Source organism: Rhinatrema bivittatum, chromosome 1, assembly GCF_901001135.1.
Source record: "Rhinatrema bivittatum chromosome 1, aRhiBiv1.1, whole genome shotgun sequence".
In the NCBI taxonomy this organism is placed as follows: domain Eukaryota; kingdom Metazoa; phylum Chordata; class Amphibia; order Gymnophiona; family Rhinatrematidae; genus Rhinatrema; species Rhinatrema bivittatum.
Genome location: NC_042615.1, coordinates 193,899,425 through 193,914,563, shown reverse-complemented (window position 1 = coordinate 193,914,563; position 15,139 = coordinate 193,899,425). Strand labels below are relative to the sequence as shown.

The 15,139-nt window shown below is 46.3% G+C and overlaps 1 protein-coding gene across 2 annotated transcripts in view; it reads left to right on the top strand.

Moving 5' to 3' along the window:
• The window catches only part of NCAPG (non-SMC condensin I complex subunit G), a 455,902-nt gene that overhangs the window by 231,917 nt on the left and 208,846 nt on the right, over nt 1–15,139 (top strand). For both annotated transcript variants that reach the window (XM_029590425.1, XM_029590416.1), the window contains one exon: nt 2,419–2,538. In XM_029590425.1, the coding sequence (XP_029446285.1) occupies nt 2,419–2,538 (120 nt within the window). The remainder of the gene's footprint in view (nt 1–2,418; nt 2,539–15,139) is intronic.

The window sequence follows — 15,139 nt, the reverse complement described above, 5'->3', positions numbered from 1 at the left end:
AGCAAGTATGGTTCTATCACCACCTCTGGGCAGGGCTGTCATTAAGGTGTGCCAATCAGAGCTTTAGGGGGGGGGGGGTCTTGTGCTGCCAAGGTAGCTTTGCTCCTGTCTTCCCCCAATATCTAATATCACTTCATATTCTATAATTTCCTGATAGAGGGGAAGATCTCTTCCTAGGCCCTTAGCATTCTTCCACAACCTATGCAAACAGATCTATTCTTGAAGTGCTGAGCTGCAATCTCAGCACTTCTCCTAGGACAAGCAGGATGGTAGTCCTCACAGATGGGTGACATCAGATAGAGCCTGGCATGGAAAACTTTTGTCAAACATTCTAGAAACTTTGGCTGGCACACTGAGCATGCTCAGCATGCCACTATCCATGCGGCCATGCGGGTCCCTCTTCAGTCTAGTTTTTTTTCGTGAAGCAGTCGCCTTGCAATTCTTGGAACTATCTCCAAAGTTTTCAAAATTTTTCTCTTCATCGAGGATTTCTCCTCCGTTTTTTCCTCTTCTCGGGGCCCCTCTTCATGGTTGATTCCCCCCAATGTCTCGGTAGGTGTTCCTCTCATTCTTGTGATTGATCCTTAAGCCTGTCGCCTCCCGGTGGCTGCCAGCCACCGGGAGGCGACAGGCGCTCACCGGCTTATTTTCATGGTGTCGTCTGGTTTTCATAAGTGCCCGCGGTCCGTGTCTCTCACTGATCCGCACAAGGTTTGTATCCTGTGCCTGAAAACTTCCCACGACATTCATGGGTGCCCCGACTGTGGTCAGATGACTCCCAAGGGCTGTCGTTCCCGGCTGAACAAGATGGAGCAGCTTTTTGGTGCCAAAATGTCTGCTCCATCGATTCCGGCATCAGGGACTTCGACACCAAAGGGTCGTGGATATCTCTCTGACATGGCGTCTCCCTCTACGTCTTGTCAAATCCCTCCTCGTGAAGAGAAGGGCTTGGGGAACCGGCCCTCTCTAATGTCTGACTGTTCCAGGCATCTGGATCGTCTGCTTCCTCAATGCTGAAGAAGGATCTGGCCGAGCACTGAGGTAAACAGACACCGGCACTGGCAGTCGCCGTCACATGGCATGGTGCAGATGCTGGGGGAGGCACTGGCCCATGCTGAGCCTCCCCCGAAGCGACCCTGTGGTGAAGAGGCCCCAACCTCTTCGAAGCCTGGGAGTCCCAGACCACCTTTCCGAAGCCACATTCCCACCCAGGGGAACGTACTCTCCATACCCTGGACTGTAAACGGGCGCTAGCCTTTTACCTAGACCGCACAGTGAAGCAAAGACAATCCACCCAGCTCTTTGTGTCATTTGATCCAACCGGCTGGGTGTAGCCGTGGATGAGCAAAACCCATAGAACTGGCTGGCGGATTGCCTTGCCTTCTACTATGCACAGGCAGGTCTTCAGCTGGCCGGTAGAGTGAAGGCTCACTCTTTGCGGGTCATGGCAACGGCAGTGGCCCATATGCGTATGTTCCGTTGCTGAAATTTGCCGGGCTGTGACCTGGAGTTACCTTCACATGTTTACAGCTCACTACTACCTTGACAGGAATAGCTATCAGGACAGTGCCTTTGGTCAATCCGTCCTGCGCAACCTGTTCCAGACCTCAACCCAACTCTCTACTCATTCTCCCTGTTGGACCAGACCACCCCCTGTTTTCCCCACAGTACTGCAGTTGCGTTGTGCCTGTTGGCACCTTGTTCGGCTGCTGTTGGTCTGTCTAGTTGCATGGGGCAGTCTGGAGCTCTGTACTCACCCACATGTGAGGAGTACCATCCTGCTTGCCCTAGGAAAAAGCGCAGTTGCTTACCTGTAACAGGTGTTCTCCTAGGACAGCAGGATGTTAGTCTTCAGGAATCCCGCCCACCTCCCCACGATGTTGGGTTCACCTTCGGTTTGTTTTATTTTTCGCTTGTTTCTTTGCTATGTTACGAGATTGAAGGGGGACCTTGCGTGTTCGTGCCAGTAGTAGCAGGCTGGACATGTTCAGTCTGCTGGTTAAAGTTACTAAAAATTTGAGAAAGGTTTGCTGTGCCGAGCTCCATCGGATTTGAGATCTAATGTCCTGCTGTCCTAGGAGAACACCTGTTACAGGTAAGCAACAGCGCTTTACTACAGTAGTTGCAAAAATGCTATATTAATACTTTCATTAGTCAAATAAGTTTCATAGGGGCCCAGTTTTCTAATATATATTTGTATACCATAACATTGTTGTATAATGTCCTGGAGAGCCATCTTGACAGAAAGATGTTAAAGTTGCCAGATTGGTCATTCTGAATTTGCTGACAGTTTCTTATTTGTTGGAACCTTAACTTTCCTCTAACACAATATTGTTAATGAATATCTGGTATTAGAATTATTTTTATGCCTTAGGTTCTATTGTTCCTAACCTACAGTTTAATATTTGTTTTTGTTAGATTTTACCAGGAGTAACAAATATTAATCCATCAGTAAGAAATACAGCTGTTTTATGCTTGGGATGCTGCGCCCTGCAGAACAAAGATTTTGCAAGGCAACACCTTACTTTACTATTGCAGGTAAAAATTTTCCTTTTTTATATCAAAACATTTATGCTAGTATTAAGAACATAAGAAATTGCCATACTGGGTCAGACCAAGGGTCCATCAAGCCCAGCATCCTGTTTCCAACAGTGGCCAATCCAGGCCATAAGAAACTGGCAAGTACCCAAAAACTGTCTCCCATGCAACTGATGCTAATAATAGCAGTGGCTATTTTCTAAGTCATCTCAATTAATAGGTAATGGACCTCACCTCCAAGAACTTATCCAAACCTTTTTTTTAAACCCAGCTAACTAACTGTACTAACCACATCCCCTGGCAACAAATTCCAGAGTTTAATTGTGCATTGAGTGAAAAAGAACTTTCTCTGATTAATTTTAAATGTACTAGTTGCCAACTTCATGGAGTGCCCTTTAGTCCTTCTATAATCTGAAAGTGTAAATAACCGATTCACATCTACTCATTCTAGACCTCTCATGATTTTAAAGACCTCTTTCATATCCCCCCTCAGCCATCTCTTCTCCAAGCTGAACAGCCCTAAACTCTTTAGCCTTTCCTCACAGAGTAGCCATTCCATCCCCTTTATCCCCTTTGGTCGCCCTTCTCTTTACCTTCTCCATTGCAACTATATCTTTTTTGAGATGCGACGACCAGAATTGTACACAGTACTCAAGGTATGGTCTCAGCATGGAAAGAGATCTAGGTGTCATAGTGGAAAGCATGGAAAGAGATGTAGGTGTCATAGTGGATAACACATTGAAATCGTCGGTACAGTGTGCTGCGGCAGTCAAAAAAGCAAACAGAATGTTGGGAATTATTAGAAAGGGAATGGTGAATAAAATGGAAAATGTCATAATGCCTCTGTATTGCTCCATGGTGAGACCGCACCTTGAATACTGTGTACAATTCTGGTCGCCGCATCTCAAAAAAGATATAATTGCGATGGAGAAGGTACAGAGAAGGGCTACCAAAATAAGGGGAATGGAACAACTCCCCTATGAGGAAAGACTAAAGAGGTTAGGACTTTTCAGCTTGGAGAAGAGACGACTGAGGGGGGGGATATGATAGAGGTGTTTAAAATCATGAGAGGTCTAGAACGGGTAGATGTGAATCGGTTATTTACTCTTTCGGATAGTAGAAAGACTAGGGGGAACTCCATGAAGTTAGCATGGGGCACATTTAAAACTAATCGGAGAAAGTTCTTTTTTACTCAACGCACAATTAAACTCTGGAATTTGTTGCCAGAGGATGTGGTTAATGCAGTTAGTATAGCTGTCTTTAAAAAAGGATTGGATAAGCTCTTGGAGGAGAAGTCCATTACCTGCTATTAAGTTCACTTAGAGAATAGCCACTGCCATTAGCAATGGTAACATGGACTAGACTTAGTTTTTGGGTACTTGCCAGGTTCTTATGGCCTGGATTGTTGGAAACAGGATGCTGGGCTTGATGGACCCTTGGTCTGACCCAGTATGGCATTTTCTTATGTTCTTATGACATTTTCAGTCTTATTCACCATTCCCTTCCTAATAATTCCTAATATTCTGTTTGCATTTTTGACTGCTGCAGCACACTGAGCCGACGACTTTAAAGTATTATCCACAATGATATGCTTGTTCCGTTCAATCTTATTTTCCACGCTACCCTTGGTTAACCCCTCTCCTAGTTCACTTTCCCTGTTAACATGTACTTTCAAGCCTTTTGTTCGAATGTAAACCGGTATGATGTCCCCACTAATACCGGTATATAAAAAGTTTCTAAATAAATAAATTATCCACAATGATTCTTAGATCTTTTTCCTGGGTGGTAGCTCCTAATATGGAACCTAACATTGTGTAACTATAGCATGGGTTATTTTTCCCTACATGCATAACCTTCTATTACACTTCTAAACAATTAGTACTCAGCATGCTGTTAGTTATGTTTCGCAGAAATTTGATCTCAAGCACTAGTTTTCTTAATAGTATTTGCAGGTAATAACTATAAGATCTTTCAGTTCTTTGCATTTTTGCATAATACACATTGATTTCCTTCTGGTACATTGTATTGGAGTGTCTAAGAAGCACCTGAATTCCTCAACCATGTGACTTCAGGTTAGCACCTTCCACTTTCATTTATATGCTTTTTTTTGTCCTCAGTTTTACATTGGTCTCTGATGGAAAAAGGACTTTTGGGCAGTTCATATCTAATGGCAAGATTCATTAGAACAAGTGGCCAGCTGGCATCTTGTGAGCTGCATATGATTCTTTGAAACACAAACTGCGGTTCACGAGTTAAATCCTTCCCTTTACCACCGAATGTCGTGCTTGCCATTCCCTTCCTCCTCAGCACCCATGAAGTAGCTTCTGAGAAGGGAGAGGATCGCAGCATGCAGGAGCTGCCTGCTTCATGTCCGCCTCGCCTCTACAGTCCCTAGAGCTTGAGGTAGACCAGTGAGTGGGAGCCTGACAAGCCACTATGGAGCCTATTTCAGGGTAGCCATAGATGGGAATGATAGGCCACCATGGAGCCCATCCCACAGCAGCTGGGATGGGTTCCAGCTTGCTCGCTCATTCACTCTCTCTCCCCCACCCCCACCCCGGGAACTCGCCGCAGCAGCAGCCTCCTCCCAACGCTAACCTCCTTCATTTTCAGCCCTCGCGGAGGCGGAGTCCCATCGGCCACGGTTGAAGCTCTTCATTTTCCTCCGAGCCGCGCTGCAGTCTTCTTTTCTTCGGGCCGATGCCGAGGGCACTAGCGTGGCCTCTTCTTGCCGCGCAGGGACCCGATACTCTCCACTTCCTCTTCCTGGCCACGGGGGGGGGGGGGGGGGGGGAAGAAGAGAGCACGCCGGTGCCGCTGACTCCAGCGCCGATGACTCCAGCTGTCCTGCCGCGTTCCGCCCGGGCTGACGGCATTTTAAGCCCGGGCGGAGGAGGACTGGGGAGCAGCTGGGTCAGCGGGAAAGTGTGGCGACTGTCTGCGAGCCAGATGTAGCCTTCAAAAGAGCCATATCTGGCTCGCAAGCCATGGGTTCCCGATCCCTGGGCTACAAGGTCGATCAGTCCATGTAATTTCAGAATGCAACAACTGTGGCTTACATCAATCAGTAGGGCGGTACCAAGAGCCACACGTGTCTCTGGAAATAGATCAAATAATGAAATGGGCAGAGGTGCATCTTTTGATGATATTGGCATCACACATTGTAGGCACGGACAACGTAAGAGCAGACTTTCTCAGCAGGGAGAGTCTGGACCCAGGAAGAATGGGTGTTGTCAGACAAGGCATTCAGCTGATTCGAGATCGCTGGTGGTGGTCTGTTCCTGGATCTGTTGGTGAAAGCTCCACACTTTTTCAGCCACAGAAGAGATCTGAAGTCATTTAATATTGATGCCCTAGTGCAGGAGTGGCCAGAAGACAAGTTGCTGTAAGCCTTTCCACCATGGCCCCTGTTGGGCAGATTACATAGAAACTTAGATATGTTGACAGAAAAGGACCAGTGGTCCATCCAGTCTGCCCAGCAAACTCATGGTAGTTTCTGCCGCATCATACAAGTCACCCCCATACTTATCGGTTTCCCAGACCGTCAAAGCCAGGGCCCTTGTTGGTTTCTGTTTGAGTCTAACATCCCTGTTACCTCTTGCTGTGAAGCAGAGAGGAATGTTGGAGTTGCATCAAGAGTTACAGACTTATTGGTTAAGGGTATTAACTGCTGCATCAGCAAGTTAACCCTATGCTTATTTCCTTTCCCAGACTGCAAATTTGTGTCCTCATTGGTTGCTGTCTAAATCTAATTCCCTTTTTCCTCTTTTCCCCCTGCCGTTGAGCAGAGAGCAAAGATGGAGTTGCATCAACAGTATGAAGGCTTATTGGTTAAGGGTAGTAACCGCTACATCAGCAAGTTACCTCTGCACTCATTTCTTCATTTCCATCTTCTAGCTTTTAGGGATCCATAGTGTTTTATCCCATGCCGCTTTGAATTCTTTCATTGATTTTTGCCTTCACCTCCTCAGGAAGGGCATTCCAGGCTTCCATCACCCTCTCCGTGAAGAAATATTTCTCCAAGGACAAGCAGGATGGTAGTCCTCACACGTGGGTGACATTATCAGATGGAGCTTGGCACAGAAAACTTTTGTTTCTAGAAACTTTGCACTCAGGATGCCCAGCATGCCACTATCCATACGTACACACGGGATCCCTCTCCAGTCTCCTTTTTCGCGAAGCTCGCACTTTTTCTGTGAGAATTCACATTATATATTTTCTTCCTTCCCATGTTCTGGGTCCCTCTGCTTTTCGGGGTTTTTCCTCATTGCTCTGCACATTATCTGGTACCTCACGATCGATTACCAACAGGGTCGCCTCCCGGTGGCCACCAACCATCTATTGCACTCCATGTTCTTTTTGATATGGCGTCGTCCAGTTTTCACCAATGCCACCAGTGCCCCTGGATCATGTCCATTACAGACCCCCTCAAGGTCTGTGTCCTCTGCCTGGGGACATCGCACGATGTCCATAGTTGCGATCTTTGTGCCCAGATGACCCCTAATCTTTGTTGGGCATGGTTAGACAAAATGGAAAAATTGTTCGGCGCTAAAAAATCGGATCTGTCGTCAGCGTTTGGGTCTTCCACACCGCAAGGGAAGGAAGTCTCTGCATCCCTTCCACTCCCGATCCTCGATCCTGAAGTAGGGTCCAGGGACTGAGCGAAATTAATCTTTTCTCGGTCCAGGCCGTTTGTCCCAGGGAAGGCCCGAGGCGAGCATCAAGAGAAGTTGAGGAAACCCTGACACTGGCATCCTCTTCAAAGTCAGACCACGGGAAGGCATTGGCCGCGTCTGTGCCTCCCCCGAAGCTGTCTCGTGTGGAGGAGTTACTACCCTCAGGTCCTCCCGAGGACTCATGGCGGTCCCTACCGATACCGGTAGAAGGTTTGGTTCCTCCTCATGTCTTGGGGTTGATCCAATTCTACTGCCTCCCCCTCCTCAAGCTGTTTTATCCTCTGCAGTTTTTGAGGAGGAGGTAGAGAGGTGTGTACGGTTGGTGGTTGGCCAGGCTCTGCAGGGCATTGAGCCTCCGGTTCCTCTGATACTACCTCTGCCACAAGAGCAGACTCCTTTGGTGCTTGCGCTTCTCTTGGAGCAACTGAACCTGCTGCTCTGTGTCTTACTGACACAGCCAGCTCCAATGCCCTGAACGCCATCGTTGCTGAAGGTGGGCATTGCTACTGCCACCACCAGTCCCCATCCCGGTAAGCGACTCCTTGGATGAGAAAGGTCCATCAGGGTTGACGGCTCAGCCCCGCATGGCACTCTGGCAACCTCTGGCACTCATGGTCCCATTGGTTCAGATGCCCTCGGTGCCACCGATTCCTCTGGCGTGGACGAGACCGATGAATCAGTCTGTTCCCACGCGACCTGGTATCCCACAGGTGCTTGTTGGTTATGTCTTCGCTTCCACCAGGGCCCCCGCAGCTTTCTGGCTCGAGGCCCAGGGCACAAATGGGAGCTCCACCCCTCTGCATCTTCAGTCATTCAAAGCGAGGGGGAAGTCCCCTATGATCCCTGTTTTCCTCCACTGAAGAATCAGAGGACTTGCTCTCGGAACCCTCTCCACTGAAGGAGAGGCAGAAATCCCCTCCAGAGGATCTTTCTTTTGCTGGTTGTGCTAAGGCCATGGTAGAGTTGGTGTCTCTTCAGCTATTGACAGAACAGGATTCTCGTCCCAAGATGTTGGAGATCCTGTAGTTCCTTTATGCACCTAAAGAAGTTGTGGCTATTCCAGTTCATGACATTTTAAGGAGCTAGTCAGACTCTGGGAACATCCCACTGGAAGACTGACGCAGTCTATCTGGTCTAGCCCACCACAGAGTTTGAGCGCCATCAGCTGCCTTACCAGTTAGTGGTGGTAGAATCAGCCTTAAAGAAGGCAAAGAGACTTCGACCTCATACCTTGGCCTCCCCTGGCCAGGAGCACAGAGCTCTGAATGCTCTCAGACACCAGGTATTCCAGGGCTCTATGTTGGCAGCTAGGATTGCTTGCTATCAACTCTATATGGGACAGTACTCCAGAAACCTCTGGGAACAAGCCCAGGAGTTGTGGGAGGTGTTCTCCCCAACAATTTCAGCATGACGTCCAGAAAATAGTTAAGCAGGGCCTGGACTGTGATAACACAGTCTGCTTGGCATAAGACGTGTTTGAGACAGCTATGAGAGTTGCTGCAGCAGGTATTGGGGCTCATCGCATGGCTTGGCCTCGTGCTTCCGACCTGCGTCCCGAGGTGCATGACCATCTGGCAGATCTGCCCTGTATAGGGGAGAACCTGTTTGGAGACAGGATTAAAGAGGCGGTTGCCCAGCTGAAGAACTATCGTGAAACCCTTCAACAGTTGTCAGCCAGCACTTCAGGCACTCAGCCCTCCAGCAAAAAGCCTCCTAGGGAACATCCTCGATGGCCTTTTTACCAGCCGTGCAAATACTACCCGCCGGCCTCTAGGTTGAGACTTCAGCAGGCACTGGCAAGACTGAGGGCACGGCAACCTCATACGGCCTGTCTCTCTGGCCCTACCGCAAACCCTGTCATAGGATTTTGACTGGTGGCAAGGGGGTTTGAGCCAGCCAATTCTTCCCCAGGGTGTCGAGCCCCCAGTGGGGGGGCTGCCTACAGCTATTTGCAGAATGATTGACATCAGTTACCTCTGACCACTGGGTCCTGTCCATCGTAAGGCAGGGGTACAGATTTCATTTCCGATGATGTCCACTCCGTTGTCCCCGGTGGGGAGGCTTAGAGAGTCAGCAGATACTCAGAGTAGAGCTTTCCACCCTATTAATGGCTCGAGTGGTCTAACAAGTCCCGTTAGGCCAACAGGGATATGGGTTTTACTCCAGGTATTTCCTGAATCCCAAGAAAACTGGTGGTCTTCGCCCCATTCTGGACCTGAGGGTGTTGAACTTTTCTCTGATAAGCAATCGGTTTAAGATGGTCTCGTTGGAAGTTCAAGATGGTCTCGTTGGGTACTTTGATTCTCCTCTTCAAAGCTGGGAACTGGCTCTGCTCCCTCGATCTTAAAGATGCATACACCCATATCCCCATTTCTCTGGCAGATTGGAGGTATCTATGGTTCCTGGTAGAGGAAGAGCACTACCAGGATCACACACTCTTTCGGCCTTCCGTCGGCGCCCCGCATCTTTGCCCAGTGCCTGGCAGTGGTGGGGGCTTATCTTCGAAGCAGGGTGTTCATGTTTTCCCTTACCTTGACGACTGGCTTATCAAGAGCAACTCCAGGCAGGGAGCCCTGCGTTCCATACAGTCCACCATACGCACCTTTGAAAATCTGTAATTTCTGATCAACTATCTGAAATCACATCTCCAGCCATCTCTGCAACTGGACTTCATTGGGGCCAGATTGGATACTGTCCAGAAGAAAGCATTTTTTGTCTCCAGGCAGGGCAGAGACCCTTGCTGTCCTTGTTCCAGTCAATCTCTCTTGGATATTCATTCCCAAAAGCAGCCCACCTTGACAAAATGCAAAAATGTTCTTTCTTCTCTGCCTGTCCCCTGTTTTGAAACTCTTCTGAAAGAGCTCAGATTACTCTGTGAAACAAAGTTCTTCAAGAAAGCCTTAAAAACCTCTTTCAGACAGCGTATATAATAGTCTGATAAGATACAGCCCCGGTATTTCTATGTTGCTGGTCTGCCATTGATTGAATGCTATTATATTCATTTGTTTTTATGGTACTTAATATTATTCTGTTATGCTTTTATTCATGTGTATGTTCTGTTGTACCCCTCCCTGAACATAGGAAGGGCAGGTAACATATTTTACAATATTTCTGAAGCATGTTATAGTTTATTATTATGATGTGCGGTTATGATGTTACTGAAATGTTCTGGGGAGGAGGTAGTAGTGATGGCAGCATCATCATGATGAATTTTATTATGAAAACCTCAGTGGAGATGGCTGTTCTGTAGACCTGAAAGTTAATGGGAGCTAGGAATGCAAGCCTGATTGTTTGCCTAAGATGTCTACACTCTTGTAAGTAGATGAATGGCACTATACTATGTCACCAAACTCCCGAGTTTTCTATAAAAGAAAAGGAAAGCCAACATTATATCAAAACTTATTGCAATTAAGTAATGCTGGCAACAAGGAAAGGCTTTCAGTTATCACAGGAGAGATGAGTGAAAATTAGGAACAGGGCAAGTGGTGTCACTTCAGTACATAACTTTTTTTTATTCATTGGGCAAAAAGGCCTGAAGATTACCAAGAGAGTCAAGAGTTATTATTCAGCATGTCCTGCTTTTGAGCAGGATACATGAGGCCAAATTTTATGCCAAGGTTCTTCATCTGTGATCTCATTGCCAGTAGTTGCTTTAGCTGGATCAACTACTATGAGCTGCTTACTCCCTGCATATTAGAACAGACTCTTGACTTTAGGAGCTGATGATATCTCAAATTTGGGGATAGTAAAGAACCTAATGGCATTAGCAATCCATATTTTTCCTTTGGCACATCTTCACATGAGAAGAGCCCAGTGGATCCTCAGATTGCAGTGGTATCAGGCACTTAGAATCTTCAGGATAGCATCCAAATCATCAAACTGAAGGATTTCTTGTTTTGGTAGCTGAATAACTTCAATCTTGTTAAATTCCTCCAGTTCAATTTGTCCTAACCACAAATGCATCCAACCTGGAATGGAGGCCCATTTAAAAAAGGTTTTGCAGTCAGGGCTTTTTGTCAGTTCAGGAAAAATGTCATGAAATAAACTTCCTAGAGCTAAAGGCATTTCAGTATGCTCTGAATGCTTTCGGAAATTGGTTGGCTAGCAAAAGTATCCTTGTCTTGATGGACAATCAAGTGACTAAGTTGATATAGAACAATCAGTGAGGAACTGGATTTTATCTCCTCTATCAGGAGAATTTCCAGATGTGTGACTAGGTCATTTCTTGGGGAATGTTCCTCAGCCATATATTTGGTATTTAAGGAGAATGTCCTGGTGGACAGACTGAGTCATATTGTGGAATCTCCATGAATGGTCTCTTGAAGAGGAGGAGGGATTGTGATAAATTAGATATTCTAGAAGTAGGCACACCTGTGGTTAAATGTGTTTGCATCTCCTCTGAACAGAAAGGTACCCTTCTATTCCAGAAGAGGGACTCAAGGTAAACTGGCCTCGAAGTATTTGCCTTAAAATGAGCTAGAGGTCTATTTTATGCATATCCTCCAATTCTCATCATGGAGATTTTGTTGAGACTCAGAAAAGACCAAGGCACTACAATTCTCATAAAACTCTTTTGGCAGACATTTACTTTTCATGCCTGTGGTAGATGTCCATCAGAAGTCCAGTCAGGTTGGGGAATTCCTCATCACTCAAGATCGAAGGCTGTTATTTCATCCCTTTATTGGATTCCTAGGCCTCAGCTTGGATGTTGAGAAGGGTATGTGTACAACTCCTGAATGTTTCTGAAGATGTTTCTCATGTTTTGGCTTCCATAAAGGACTTCATGAGGAAATCCTGTGGGTTAAAATGGAGGTAGTCTGCTTTTTGGTATGAGGGAAAGGCTCTAATTCTTTTTCCTGTGACACAAAAACTTCTTGATTCCCTGCTACATCTTTTAGTATGAGATATTTAGATCAAATCAGGATTCACCTTAATGCAGTTGGTGCTTACCACCACCATGTAGAAGGTAGAGACCCATCTCTGCACAGACTGTTTTATGTTGGATTTGTTGCATGGGACCTCAGGTAGTACTCAACCGATGATAGTTATCTTTGAGTCTATTGACTTATGTGAGTTAAAGTACCTGAATTGGAAGGTCATAATTTTGGTGGCTGTCACTTATGCCCATAGAATCTGTGAGTTTGAGGCCCTTGAAATTTACCCCTCTTTTGTCAAGTTATTTTTTTTCACAATAAGATGGTTCTGTGTACGCATCCTAAGTTCCTGCCTAAGATAGTGTCAGATTTCCACCTTATCCACTCAGTGGTCCCTCTCACATTATTTCCCAGGCCACATGCCCACAAAGGTGAGCTAGTGCTACACATTTTGGACTGTAAGAGAGCCTTGATCTTCCATTTAGAGCAGACTGAAGACCTTAAGTTCTCCAGCTTTTTCTTTTGATACCAATGAATCTGATTATTGTTAACACACTACCAAATTGGCTAGTAGATTGCATTTCCTTCTGTTAGGTCATGTCAAGGCTCACAATGTAAGAGTCATGGCAGTGTCTATAATCCACCTAAAATACACCTCCACATCATATTATTTCTTGAACAATGACCCAACATGACAGCAGGTTTGGCCATTCTGTCCCGAGGAGTCTGAGGTATAGAATCCAGTTCCATCCTACTTAAGGCCCATTAATGGTCCCTATAAAAAAAGACAGAAAATATAAGACAAAAGACTTGTTGCCAGCAAAAAAAAAAAAAGTTTTTATCTTTTGCCATTGCCTTAAATGAAAGGAAAAAAACACGAAACATTCTGTAGGTAGGGTCCTCCCCTTGTAGAAGGACTTCCATATTTCTTGTCCTTAGATAAAGCAGGCTTGCTTACCTGTAACAGGTGTTCTTCAAATATTGCAGGATGTCATTCTTCACAAAACCTGCCTACCTCCCCTTAAAGTTGTTTTATCTAAGTTTAAGCTAAATTATAGACTGAAGGGGACCTGTCATGCTAAACATGCTCAGTAGAGCCTGCTTGACATTTCTAGAAATATGGAAATCAAATTTTTGTGCAGGCTCCATCTGATGTCATCTGTGTATGAAGACAGACATCCTGATCTCCTTGGAAAACGATAGCTACATGTAAGCAACTCTGCTGTGTGTGTTTTATTTCCAATACTTGATATTTCATATTTGCAAGTATTCTAAATTAATTTGCTTGAATTCCTCATAATTCAATCCATATCGCAAAAACTAGGATTTAGTTAGTGAAAAGGAAATGAGAAGCAAAAAAATACCACTTTTCTCACAGGACAAGCAGGATGGTAGCCCTCACATATGGGTGACAATATCAGGATGGAGCCCAATCATGGAACACTTGTCAAAGTTTCTAGAACTTTGACTGGCACCTACTGGGCATGCCCAGCATTGCACCACCCTGCACCAACCCTGCAGCCAGCAGGGATCCCCCTTCGGTCTTCTTTTTTCCGTGCAGCAGTAGCCACGCATGTTAAGGAACTCTTCAGAGATTCCTGACAGGAATTTTTCCTCATGGAACTTCTTCAAAAATTAAAAAAAAAAAATAAATTACCCTACAGGGGTCCCCTGTAGTATTTCATGGGTCAATGCTCATCTCTCGCATTGCTTCCTATCAATTATTCATGACCCAGTACAATAGGGCCCTGTTTACGAAGATTCAGGAATTTGATGAAAAGTAACCTCTGCAATTCCAGGACCAACTTCATACCCTAGCACAAAAGGGTCTAGATGCTGCCAAACATGAAGTATGTTTGGCATATGACATCTTCGACACCGCCTCCAGAGTTTCGGCAGCAGGAATTAGTGCGAGAAGATGGGTCTGGCTAAAGTCTTAAGACCTCAGACCAGAAGTACAGGACAGGTTAGTTGACTTGCCCTGTGCTGGGAAAATTCTTTTCTGAGAAAAGATTCAAAAAGCAGTGGCGCAGCTCAAGGAGCACCAAGAGACTCTGTGCCAACTCTCCTTACTGTCTTCTGATCTCTCTTCCTCTTCCAAATGATCTTTTAGAAGACTCCAAGAGACAATTCTAACCGGCAAAGGAGATTTTATCCCCTGGCGTCCAGGGCTCGAGCTTCTAAGCCTTACCAAAAAGGCCAATCCAACCAGCCTCAAGTTCAGAAGTCACAGCCAGCCCCCCAGCCAGGTCCAGCGTCTGGCTTTTGACTCCTTCCTAGAGAGCAGTACCCAGCCTCCACTTGCGGCTATTCCCGTCTGAGGCCGGTTGTGCCACTTCTCCAAACCGTAGCACACAGTCACCACAGATCAGTGGGTACTCGCTGTAATAACCCAAGGTTACCACTTCAACTTTCTCTCTGTTTCACCGCTCCTGGAGCAGGAGGTCTCCCTCCTCCAGTCCCGAGCAATAGAACCAGTGCCCTTCTCCCAACAGGGGCAGGGTTTCTATTCCCGGTATTTCTTGATACCAAAAAAGTCAGGTGGTGTTCGCCCAATATTGGACCTTCGCACCTTAAATACCTACAAAGAGAAAAGTTCAAGATGGTGACCTTGGGTTCTCTTCTTCCCCTTCTCCAAAGGGAAGACTGACTCTGCTCTCTAGACCTCCAGGATGCCTACACACACATTTCCATTACTCCGTCACATCGCAGATTCCTGCGGTTCCTAGTATGCCCAAAACACTTCCAATTTCAAGTGTTACCATTCGGCCTAGCATCTGCCCCACGAGCCTTCACCAAGTGCCTCATAGTGGTACCTGCCTTTCTCAGGAGTCTGTGTCCACGTCTACCTCTATCTCGACGATTGGTTGATCAGAGCTCCTACTCAGCAAATTGCACTAATGTGTCTACGTCTCATGTGCCATACCCTGATCTCCCTAGGGTTTCTCATAAACTATCCAAAAACCAGGCTAGTTCCCTCTCAAAACCCTATCGTTCATAGGGGCCGACTTGGACACTCTAAAGACGAAAGCCTTCCTACCTCAGGATCGA